General features: G+C 36.4%; 1 protein-coding gene across 2 annotated transcripts in view; it reads left to right on the top strand.

The window, feature by feature from the left end:
* TLK1 (tousled like kinase 1) overlaps positions 1–13,063 on the top strand; it is a 168,104-nt gene that overhangs the window by 139,798 nt on the left and 15,243 nt on the right. For both annotated transcript variants that reach the window (XM_025404800.1, XM_025404801.1), the window contains 6 exons: positions 3,447–3,544; positions 6,962–7,043; positions 11,349–11,440; positions 11,523–11,612; positions 11,770–11,939; positions 12,126–12,261. In XM_025404800.1, coding sequence (XP_025260585.1) covers positions 3,447–3,544; positions 6,962–7,043; positions 11,349–11,440; positions 11,523–11,612; positions 11,770–11,939; positions 12,126–12,261 — 668 coding nt within the window. The remainder of the gene's footprint in view (positions 1–3,446; positions 3,545–6,961; positions 7,044–11,348; positions 11,441–11,522; positions 11,613–11,769; positions 11,940–12,125; positions 12,262–13,063) is intronic.

Below are 13,063 nucleotides of genomic sequence, written 5' to 3'. Positions count from 1 at the left end.
CTGGGCCAAACCAAAAGTGGGCCTTGCCCCATTCTCTGAGGACAAGGTGCTAGGTAGTACTGCCCTAGCATTTACCTACAAGTATGTGTGTTGGCCATAACAAAATACCAGACTGGGCACCTAAACAACAGAAATTTGTTCTAGAAGTCCATGACAAGATCAGGCAGAGTTTGGTTTTGGGTAAGGGCTCTCTTGCTGGCTTGCAGATAGCCACCCTCTCACTTTGTCCTTGCATGGCCTTTTCTCTGTGCTCCTTGGATGGGGGTGGGGGGACCTTTCTTCTCATAAGGCCACTAATCCCATCATGAAGGCCCCATAACCTAATCCAACCCTGAGTACCTCCCAAAGGCCTCATCTTCAAATGCTGCCCTGTTAGGGAATAAGGGCTTCAGTACATGAATTTTGGGGGAACACAGACATTCAGCCCATCACAATATATGTACTTTTTCTTAGTGGAATTTTTAAGAGTAGCAGAGTTACCTTTCCCCCAGAAGTGTGTCAGTTTGCTTGAAGTCTAAGATATTGCGATATACTAAGTTACAAGATGAAAGACAAATATATTTCACTGAGTATGGTGGGTTTATATCTATCTATATAAGACATCGTTTCTTCCCTTGATATTTCCTTCTAAATACCCAGAATCCATCTTTTTTTCTTATCTCTAGTGCTACTGACATTTTGTTTTTCTTCCAGTAAACTTAACAATTCAAATGGAATGAAACTTGCTTGGGCTTTTATTTTGTAAGATTTTTATGGGACGTATTTGTCATGTTTTTAGAGGCAAAAAAAAAAAAAAAAAAAGCCTGCTTTAATTTGCTGATACAGACATACATTTTACTTTAACAGGTATTTATTTTGTAATATTGATTACTACCATTGTATAGACATCTGAAGGTTATAAAACAAATGTAATTTTGTTCCTCAGCAACCTATTTGAATCTTGTAACATATATTTATGACTCAATAAAATTTAGCTTTTATAAATTCACTATTGAGATAGTCTCCCCATGCCACAATTTCAAATAAAGGTTAAAACAAGTATTTATTCTAATAGGCTTTTCACAATTTTATCAGATTATTTAAACTTTCACCAGCCTACCAAATGTTGAGTAGCTTCCTACACGTATGACAGTCAAATTAAGTTCTTGAGCAGCAAATGTTAGTAATATGCAGGGGAAAAGTCGTTGCTTTCTAGATTCTAGTCTAGATTAGAACTGAATCTAGATTCTAGATTTCTAGTGTAAATTAAATTCTTTCATACTCCTGGGTAAACCTGTATGGCCAGTTTCTTATCTATTTTAGATGGCTAAACTATGATAACTAAGCTATGTTTTGAGTTTTTTGTCTCAAAGCTTTAAAATTTACTTCCTGTTTTTATAATGAAACTTTATTGAATCTCCTAAGATATCATTTTTTAAAACTAAAATTAAAAATATATGTGACTGAAGCTATTAATGAGGAAATTTCAGTTAAATTAAGACAATCTATGTAGTGTACCTATTTTAGAAAATCTCCCAATAATTCTAGAAAGATTTATCTTCGTTTGAATTTATTTTGAAATTTTCTGTTTGCCATGTAATATCAAATGTGCATTAAATGTCTCTGCAACAAGTAGTGGTTGAATTTCATTTTAAAATAATAAAAGTAACCTTAAGATAGAGATGTAATTTGTTTTTTCCTCTTAATGCTTAAAATATTCCTCTGAATTTCTGTCTTAGGTACCGTTGTAATAAGCTTTATACCTCTACTATCTGTCTTTGAATGAAATGATAATATTTATATTTTCAAAGTAAATTTCAGAGTTATATTTTGAGGTAAAGAATTTTTTATATCAAAAGATAAGTTACTAAAAGAAAAGAAGCAAAGGAGCTGATGAAATATTTAAATGCATTATTCAGAAAAAACTTCTGTTCCGTGTGGTCTAGATTTACAATTCTAGTGGGTACACATTATGCCAAGGTGATCTGTATTTCTTTACTTCAAAATTATGTACTAAAAATATTCTAAGCTGGGCATGGTGGCTCACACCTATAATCCCAACACTTTGGGAGGCTGAAACAGGAGGATCCCTTGAACTCAGGAGTTCCCTAGCCTGGGCAATATAGTGAGACCCCATCTCTAAAAAAAAAAAAAAAAATGGTGTGGTGGTGCATGCCTGTGGTCCTACTACTTGGGAGGCTGAGGCAGGAGGATTGCTTGAGCCTGGGAGGTCAAGGCTAGGGTGCGCTGTGATCATTCCATGCGCTCCAGCTGGGTGACAGAGTGAAGAAATAAATTGGCCTAGAAATTTTCACTGAAACCTGGCACAGGCTTATTCTTTTTTTTTTTTTTTTGCTGGCCAGTGGTGGGGGTGTGGAGAGTGGGGATGGAGTTTCCCTCTTGTTGCCCAGGCTGAAGTGCAATGGTGCGATCTCAGCTCACTGCAACCTCCGCCTCTCAGGTTCAAGCAATTCTCCTGCCTCAGCCTCCCGAGCAGCTGGGATTACAGGCATGTGCCACCATGCCTGGCTAATTTTGTATTTTTAGTAGAGACGGGCTTTCTCCATGTTGGTCAGGCTGGTCTCGCACTCCCGACCTCAGGTGATCTGCCCGCCTTGGCCTCCCAAAGTCCAAAGTGCTAGGATTACAGGTGTGTGCCACTGCACCCAGCTCTAGTCTTACCCATTTTTATAGTAGTATTCAAATTTGTATTGACAAAGGGGTGTGTGTGTGTGTGTGTGTGTGAGAATGAATGAATGACATGAGTGATATGTGTACTTACTTGTTTTGGTGGCTAGTCTAAAAGTTGTGTATTTTAAGACAAAAATGTATTTGTCACAATATTTATATTGATTATTAAATTTCTTTAAGATTTATTTACTTCTGCTCTGATACCTTAGGGTCTGCTACAGCAATCTATAAATTTTTTGTTGTAATATCTCTTTAGGATTGCAGTAAGATCCAAGTGAGTGGTCAATTTGTGTGTGTGTGTATGTATGTATGTATGTATTTGTACTCCAAATGCTGTAAGGTGTAGGAAGAATCATTCTGCTTTTTTCTTTCTTCCTCTTTTAACTATTATAAAATATTTTCATTTTATTTGTTTTCTACTAGTAAATTATTCCTTCTTAAATTAAAATTTGCATGGACTAGAAATAGCTCATTTTATGTTATGTCAGTTTTCAACTACCTTACAGTATACACATTATAAAAACAGATTTCTTGTAGTACAGAATACAACCCAGCATCTGATTAGGTATAGATTTTCATGTGGAGGATGTTTTCTTGAAATAGATTTTTGCCTTATCTCATTCCATCTTTTGGGCATTGAAAAGAGCACTTTGGTCTTTTAACTCTATAATATACTATTCTTCCCATCACTGTAAAAAATTGATGCATGGGTAAAAATATCTTTTTTATATTGCAAATAAATTGAGCTTGTTATAGTCCCCTCTCTTCATTTTCAGGAAGAGGCAGAAATCCAGGCAGAACTTGAACGTTTGGAAAGAGTCAGAAATCTTCACATACGTGAGCTGAAAAGAATAAACAATGAAGATAATTCACAGTAAGTCATTATTTGCATTTCACAGTTTTATATTATTAAAACTCCTCCTCCCCTCCCCGCCCCGTAGAGAGCGTAAACACAATATTTCCTTCTTGGGTTGTCTCATCGTACTTAGAAAAGATCCAAAGTCGTTCCCATGGCTTGGAAGGCCTTTTATGATCTGGTCCTGGGCCACCTAACTGTCCTCACTTCTCTTAAACATGTCAAGGGCATTCCCATCTCAGTGGGCTTTTGTGCTTACCATTTCCTCCGCCTGGATGTTCCTCCTCTAAACACCTAATTGGCTTAATTACTTATCTCACTCCAAATGTTCTTTAGAAAGGCCATTCTTAGACCACCGTATTTAAAATAGTAGTCCCTAGCCAGGCCCAGTGTTGCTCACCTGTAGTTCTAGCTACTCAGGAGGCTAAGGTAGGAGGATTGCTTTGGCCAGGAGTTCAAAACCAGCCTCGTCAACATAGTGAGACCCCCATTTCTTAAAAAAAAAAAAAAAAAACCAATCTCTGCCTCTTCATATCCTCTTTTAGTATTGTTACCTTGCTTTACATTTTCACAATGTTGATCACTATCTGAAATTATAAATTTATTTTGTAGTTATTGTCTCCTCCCTCTAGAATGTAAGCTTCATGAGTGCAAGGACTTGGTTTTGTTCTTGCTGTATCCATAAAGCCTAGACCAGTGCCTGACATATGGCAGGCACTTAACAAATATTTGAATACCAAAGTTAATGTTATAGTAGTGAAGGAGAAATTATTTCAACCAAAAGTATTTCAGTAAGCCATGTGTCCCACATTATGCAAGAATTGGGAGAGAAATGGAAAAGTAGAAGTTACAGTCTGTATTCTTAATCGGTTGTCAGAATGAGTGCCATAGACAGTACATGTTGAAGCAATTGAAAGAAAAGAAAATATCTGTGGGCTTGTGGGAGCTTCATGAAAAAGATAGAAATTGAGCAAGACGTAGAAGTAGAAATTAAGCAAGGTACTACTTGGATTTAGCTGATGTAAAAGAGAGGAAAGGTTTCTGTTTACACTTCATCTTTAAGACTATTCATGTAGTTTAAAGCTTCATGAGTTAATACAAGTATCAGAATAGGAAGTGGCCAATTTCTGAGTGAAATAAAATCTTGCTTAGAAAGGCCTTCTTGTGATGTCTATGTATGTGTGTAATTCAGAAATACACAGATCATTCCATTGTGTGCAGGGAAAGAAATAATATAGTTATGGAATAACCTAAATTATGTCAGATTAAAATTCTAATGAAAGCCAGGTGTGCTGGCTTACGCCTGTAATCCTTGCACTTTGGGAGGCCAATGCAAGCAAATTACTTGAGCCCAGGAGTCGAAAACGAGCCTGAGCAAGGTGGAAAAACCCTGTCTCTACAAAAAATACAAAACTTAGCAGGGAATGGTGGCATGCACCTGTTGTCGAACCTACTTGGCAGACTGAGGTGGGAGGATCGCCTGAGCCTGGGATGTTGAGCCTGCAGTGAGCCTAGATTGCACTCCAGCCTGAGTGATAAAGTGAGACTTTGTCTCAAAAAAAAAAAAAAAAAGGCGAGGGGCCAGGTGTGGTGGCTCACGCCTGTAATCCCAGCACTTTGGGAGGCTGAGGTGGGCGGATCACTTGAGGTTAGGAGTTCAAGACCAGCCTGGCCAACATGGTGAAACCCCATCTCTACTAAAAATAAAAAAACTAGCCGGGCATTGTGGTGGGCACCTGTAATCCCAGCTAGTTGGGAGGGCTGAGGCAGGAGAATCACTTGAACCCAAGAGGCGGAGGTTGCGCCACGGCACTCCAGCCTGGGCAACAGAGCAAGACTCTGTCAAAAAAAAAAAAGACTCTGTCTAAAAAAGAAAATCTAATAGAGCATATGGTACAAAACTAATTTAAGACTAACTGTTCTGAAAATTACATTTCAAATTTTGTGGATCTGACTTACATTGATGAAAATAAAATCAACTCTTACAGCTTTACAGTGTGGCTTGAAACGAAGCAGAAATTTCTTATATCTACAAGTTTCTCAAGAAAAAGCTTAAATTACTTAATCTGTAGTCAATTGATTTTGAAAAAAAATAATAAAATACAATGTATTTTGGCCGGGCGTGTTGGCTCCTGCCTGTAATCGCAGCACTTTGGGAGGCCGAGGCAGGGGGATCACGAGGCCAGGAGTTCGAGACCAGCCTGGCCAATATGGTGAAACCCTGTCTTTATTAAAAATACAAAAATTAGCTGGGCATGGTGGCACATGCCTACTGTAGTCCTAACTAATCGGGAGGCTGAGGCAGAAGAATTGCTTTAACCCGGGAGGCGGAGGCTGCAGTGAGCCTAGATGAGCCAGAACGAGTCTCTGTCTCAAAACAAACAAACAAAAAAAGCAGTGTGTTAGCATTGTAAAGCTAACATTGGTTTTTTTTTTTTTTTTGAAAGTGTACATTTTGGAACCATAATTTTCTGCTAAGTCCTGCCTTTTATTAGCCGTTAAGCAAGTTACTTAACTTCTCTTTGCAGCAGTACCTTCATTTATAAAATAGACATAGTTATAAGACCTACCTGATAGGGTGAGTTGAAAACTGAATGAGTTAATACAGGTAAGAGCATACAACACATAAGTTGAACATCCCAATTTTGGAAATCTGAAATGTAAACTGCTCTGAAATCTGAAAATTTTTGAGCACTGACATGACATTCAAAGGTCATGCACAAAGGAAATGCTCATTGGAGCATTTCAGATTTTGGATTTTCAGATTAAGGACGCTCAGTTGGCAGTATCCTAAAATAAAATTAAAAAAAAAAAATCCCAAATCGGAAACACTTCTGGTTCCAGGTATTTCAATAAGGGATACTCAGCCTATATATGGCAAGTACAATAAATACTAAATAGTAATAGTGGTAGTATTACCTATGAGTGATTTTTTTTTAATTTTAAAAAATCTTTTTAAAAATTGGTGGTTAATTTATTTTACAAAAGTCCAAAGACAGTAAAATTTAATGATGAAGGCCAGTTTATAATTGTGTTTAATCATATGTCCATACTGTAAAGTATTAATTATAACTCCCAATATAAAAGTCTGTTTTTTCCAGAGAAGTGATTCATGCTGAGTACATAAAGGATTTTATGAAGCTCTTGGCAATGCAGTAATTGTTAGGTCTTTGTGAGAGTGCTATAATTGGTCATTGATCCTGAATATTGAGCTATAAAAGTTAAGTTTTGTGAGCACCAAAGCTTTAAGATGGGTGGTAGTTGTGCAGGTAGACTGGTAGAGAATGAAAAGAAATATTGAATGAAATTTGAAATTAGCAGTGGAGTAACTGAGAAATAAATAGCTAGGAGTAAAATAAGAGAGTAGAACTTCAATGTAGAAGGAATTTTTGTGTGTGTGTTTTAATATGTCTGTTTTTTCCCCCCACCCATAAGGTTCAAAGATCACCCAACATTAAATGAAAGATATTTATTACTTCATCTACTTGGTAGAGGTGGCTTTAGTGAAGTATATAAGGTAATGTAAATTTTATTCTGTTTTTTTACACTAATGTAGCAAGGATATAGGAGTATGTGGTTAAGAAGTACTTATGTTGGCTGGGCATGGTGGCTCACACATGTAACCCCAGGGCTTTGGGAGATGGGAGGGTGCCTGAGGCCAGGAGTTTGAGACCAACCTGGGCAACATAGTGAGACCTCGTCTCTACTAAAAAAAAAAAAATCAGCCAGGTGTGGTGGTGCACACATGTAGCCCCAGCTACTCAGGAGGCTGAGGTGGGAGTATCTCAGAGTCCAGAAATTCATGGCCACAATGAGCTATGATTGCACCACTGCACTCTAGTCTGGGTGACACAGCAAGACCCTGTCTCAAAAAAAAAAAAAAAAAAAAAAAAAAGAGGTACTTGTCTTTTGTTTATCGATTATATGTCCTCATTACAAAAAAGGGTTTGTTGTGGCTTCTGTTGTCTTCTTTCCAGAATCCGAAGACTGTTTGCCACCTGCACAGTCCCTGCGATATTTGATACCTAGTCACCATTAACCAGTCCAATACAAAGAGTAGCAGCTATTTAAATCAAGATAGGCAGGTAGCCATTTAATACAGTACACTTATAGAAAGATTGTACCCCTTAATTTAAAAACGTCTGAAGTATTAACATGTCCTGAATTTATCCAAATTTCTACCTATGTCAAGTCTGTTTCTCAAATGCATATGTATAAATGTAGGCATTTTTACTCCCCATGTTCACTATTTTATACCTTTCTTTCTTTTTTTGTACTTTACGTTGTATCTTTTAGTGTAACCTTTAAATATTGGATTCCTAAGGTCCCTTTTATCATTCTGTATTCTCTCTTAAGAAGGTTTTTATCCTCTTTCATTCACTGGGTTGTCTATTTGGTGTCACCCCCAGGTGATACACAGCTCACACTTTCTTTCTGAGCTCAATACCTCAAAGTGTGTTTGTATACATAACTTACCTCTGCTTCGTAGGTACTGGAAACTCACATTTGAAATAGAAGTTGTCTTCCTCTCCTTTAAAATGCCTTTTAACACTGCTTCTGACTTCCCTGACTTCAGTATATAACATTGCCATTCATCTGTGTGGTCCCTCAAGTGAAAAAAACACAAAAACCATCGTATGCTCTTCTTTTCCCTTTATTCCCTTGCCCTCACATATTATAAGTCCCTAGTTCCTGCTATTATTAATGTCATTAAGTTCTCCTAATTCAGCCATGACCCTTCCCTTCTGTCTCTTAGCTCAAGGCTTCTTCCGGAACCTCATAGCTGATTGTCTTCTTTTGGGCGTTGCTTTTCTCAAGTCATATTGTACACTGCAAATAGAGTAAACTTTTTATAAAAGGCAACCTGATCATCTGTCCTACTTAAAAGTGCCAGTAGCTTCCCATTTGCTCTTAGAATGAAGTCCTAGTGAAGGGTATATGCTCATCTTTAGTTCCTCTAAACAGCTTCCCTGACCCTCTGCATCTTCTCAGATAGATTTGGTGTATTTGATAGTATTACAGATTCCTTGTAATACTTTGTGCTTCATTACATATTGGCATAGTTGGTTAAAAGCTTTGGTTCTGAAGCCATACAGCTAAGTTTAAATCCTGACTGCTATTGACTAATTTTATTAATTTGGGCTTATTATTTAAATCTCTGTCTCATGTCTCCTTCTGGGAATAGTAACAATACCTACATTATAGGGTTGTTGCAGTGATTAACTGAGTTGTCACATGTAAATCACATAGAACATCTAAGATAAGCTAATAAGATTATTAGAAATCTTGCCTGTTGGCCATGGCTCATACCTGTAATCTTAGCACTTTGTGGGGCCAAGGCAGGCAGATTGCCTGAACTCAGGAGTTTGAGACCAGTCTGGGCAACATGGTGAACCCCTGTTTCTACTAAAAATACAAAAAAAAGTAGCTCGGCATGATGGCATATGCCTGTAGTCCCAGCTACTTGGTGGCTGAGGCATGATAATTGCTTGAGCCTTAGAGGTGGGAGGTTGCAATGAGCCAAGATTGTGCTACTGCACTCTACGCTGGGGGACAGAGGGAGACACTTTCTCTCAGAAAAAAAAGGAATCTTGACTGTTGCATGGGTCAAAGACTATGCCCTTCTCGCTTCTGGTTCTGAGTTGGAAAAATGGGATTTAGATTAAGAGAACTTCAGTTCTGGTATCAGTTCAACCATGCACTATTTTTTGTTATTTTGTTAACTTAGATAAGCATTACATGTCAGGGTCCTCACCTTCCTCATTCATCAAAAGTGATCTTTGAGCTCTCTTCCAATTCCTGTTTCTCTGATTCTAATAATAGTTTATCCTTAAGACCTTAATGGGTGAAGTAGGCTTAACATAAGGTAGAAAAGATTATCATGATAGTTCAGCTGGGATCTAAAAGTCACTAAAAGTGCAGTTAGCATTAGCGTGGCCTAAAAGTTGTTGAGCTTATGAACTTACCATGAGCCTTCATAACAGCCCTTTACTACTGCCTGGTTGTATTTTAAATAACTATTTTAGCCTCATAGGTAGGACTTTTGTAGAAGAGGCTTACATAGAGATTAGAAAGTGCAGATTGGGGCCCAGTGACTTGAACTTTCTATACTGACCTAAATACTAGTGACATCATTCTCTAAGCCCTTTAAAGCCCTTTCATGATTTCCAGGTCTGTTGGAAAACAGCCAGAGAAAAAGCAGATTGTAAGTCAAGAAGTAAAGAGTTGTATTTTATACCAAGGTGGGAGATGTTGAGTCAGTTGCTGAGTGATTGCCATATTAATCTTATGGAAAGGTTTACTTCTACTCACCTGAAATCTTGGGAGGATGATGTGTTATATATAATTTATTATAATCAGTATACTCTGATAATAACTTTTTATTGGTTATATACTTAGTTTTTTCTTCAATTATCGTTTCTTATGATTGCCTTTGAATTTAATTCTTTATAGATTTGTTCTGCCTTGTCCCTTACATAAACTTATTTTATTTTTATTCTTTTTAGTTTCTTTACACTTAACCTTTGATAATAATATGTAATTAGCTAATGTTTCTTGGCTGTACCATGTATTGTTCTAAACACCTCATATGTTTTACCCCATTTAATCCTCTCAATAACCCTAACTTTTGGGGCTCAGAGAGGGTATTAGCACAGAGTCACTCAGTTAATAAGCTAATCTGATTGCAAAGAGAATATTCTTAACAACTGTATGCTGTATTATATCTCATCTCATACTTTTATAGTTTTGTACCAAAGTAGTCACTTTACTGTTTATCCCCTCCTGCTTATGTTTAGGTTAAATTGATGGGAGGGAATGGGGACCTTCTTTCTAATAAATACGTAAACTTTTAAGTGAAAGAGGCACCTTTCTGTATAAATCACAATAGAACCAAAATTATTAAATGTCCCTTTAATAGTATTCATTGTTTAAAAAAAAAAAACACAAGTCATATAAAGCTGTTAAAACACTGATCATTCTGTTTTTTTAATTTAAGAAATAGGCTGGTGATTTGAACAAATGAAGTATAAATTCTTTTTGAGACAACCAGGGAAAATTGAAGACAGGTTAGGTATTAGACGAGATTAAGGAATTATTACTGATGTAGTTAGGTGTGATAATGATATGTGGTTATTTTTATTTAAATACTGATGTGTTTACTAGGAGGAAATAATGTATTTGTTTTAATAATACTCTGGTTGAGGGGGTGAGATGCAAGGGTAGTAGGGAATAGATGAAACAAGAATGGCAAAATATTGATAATTTTTGAAACTGGGTGGTGGGGCGTAAGGGCACATTATAGTAGTCTACTTTTGTATATGTTTGAACAGTTTTATAATAACTGTAGAATTTTTTTTCAACAGTTGGAAAAATAACTGTTAGGAACTATTTAATTTTTCTAAAAAGTGAAAAAGAAGTAGGGCATTGCTAGGAAAAGATAGATTTAAGAGGTTTTATCCGACCTAAAAAAAAGTGGTACAGTCTGTTTTCCTGGCTGCTTACTACCAGTATAGAGGAATAAATCCATATTAAAAACCAATAATAGCTTTATTGTTTTATTTCTATTCAGTATATTGGCATTTATAAAATTTAATGTGAAAATTCACATTAAGGTTTTTTCTGATTTATTACCATGGAATTTCTGTCTTCTGATAATAAAAGTGTCATTGAACTATATATAGTCTTAGCAGAGAAGATAATTAATAATTGTAGGGTTTGTCCTAGTTCCATATTATTGCAAAAATTATCACCAAAATAAAAAACATCTCTTCAGGTATTCAATTGGTCTTTCATCTTAATTGTGTTTGACTTGAAATCCTAGGCTTTTGACCTATATGAACAAAGATATGCTGCTGTGAAGATACATCAGCTTAATAAAAGCTGGAGAGATGAGAAGAAAGAAAACTACCACAAGTAAATACTAATACTTTATGGTTTTTTTTAATTGAATATTTTTTGAATGGTCATGGAGAATTAATACACTGTCTTCCCGTAGACATGCCTGCAGAGAGTATAGAATACATAAAGAACTGGATCACCCCAGAATAGTTAAACTCTATGATTATTTCTCCTTGGATACAGATACGTAAGTGAATATTAAGGTTTAATTTTTAAGGAAGGATATGCTTACTCTGTCTTTCCCCATCCTGTGTTGATGATATAAATACTCTCCATTTCCCCATTGTGATTCTGAATTCTTGGATAATACTTATGTCTAATTTCTTTTCTCTTCTCTGTTGTAGGTTTTGTACAGTGTTAGAATACTGTGAAGGCAATGACTTGGATTTCTATCTGAAGCAACACAAGTTAATGTCAGAGAAAGAAGCTAGGTCTATTGTGATGCAGATTGTAAATGCACTAAGATATCTCAATGAGATCAAACCCCCTATTATACATTATGATCTTAAGCCAGGTAATTATGAAATTTGTCTAATTTTTTTTAAAACGAGTATAGTTTTTAAAAGTCATTAAGTTATCTGAAAACATGATTTTTGGTTTCACTTTTAAGACATCAGTAGAATACTAGTAAAATTTAAAGTTACTAAAGTTATGTTTTTCATGTATGTATCATTAAAATAATCTTACATTTTATTCTTAGGAAACATCCTACTGGTAGATGGAACAGCATGTGGTGAAATCAAAATCACTGATTTTGGTCTGTCCAAGATTATGGATGATGATAGCTATGGTGTAGATGGAATGGATCTAACTTCTCAGGGGGCAGGCACTTACTGGTAAGTATATTACTAAAAACATCAGAATGTCTAGATTAGTGCCCAGTGCTTTTATGATAAAATTTAGTTTTTTTTTTTCCATGTGGCCATTAAGATTACTGTGGTAAAAGGTACTGATATTAAACTCTCAGTTGAGAGGGAGACTTCTGTGGTCATTCCTCTTCTCATCTGTTCTTACTGCAAATAACAGCATACTGGAGAGAGAATGACTTGGCATTAACAAGTGACTTCAGTACCTGCCAGTCAGAAACTCCTAACAGGAAGAATTCATTCATGGGTTTTCTTCTACAATGTTAAGGTGATGTTTATCATAAATATGAATACTTACGTTAATATAATATTTTAACTATTGCAAGCAAAAACTGCAAGCATCAAGCCCTCTCTGTGGAGGTTATATGGTTGCAGGGATTTTCGTTTTATTTTGAGACAGGGTCTTGCCCTATCACCCAGGCTGGAGTGCAGTGGTATAATCTTAGTTCACTGCAGCCTCAAACTCCTAGGCTCAAGCAATCCTCCCACTTACTCTTGAGTAACTGAGACCACAGGTACGCACCACTATGCCCAGCTAATCTAAATTTTTTGTAGAGACAAGGTCTTAATTTGTTGCCCAGGCTGGTCTTGAACTCCTACTATCAAGTGATCTGCCTCTCCCAAAGTGCTTGGATTAGAGGCATGAGCCACTGCACCTGCCTGGTGGTTTTTGTGGAAGATGGATGTTTTGTTGGTTGTGAATGGGAGATAAATTTGGCGTATTCTTTGGACTTGACTTTCAGAAATCCCTTTTAAAGACTTAGTATGTATA

Source organism: Theropithecus gelada, chromosome 12 (assembly GCF_003255815.1).
Source record: "Theropithecus gelada isolate Dixy chromosome 12, Tgel_1.0, whole genome shotgun sequence".
NCBI lineage: Eukaryota > Metazoa > Chordata > Mammalia > Primates > Cercopithecidae > Theropithecus > Theropithecus gelada.
This window is presented reverse-complemented; position numbering and strand designations above follow the sequence as displayed.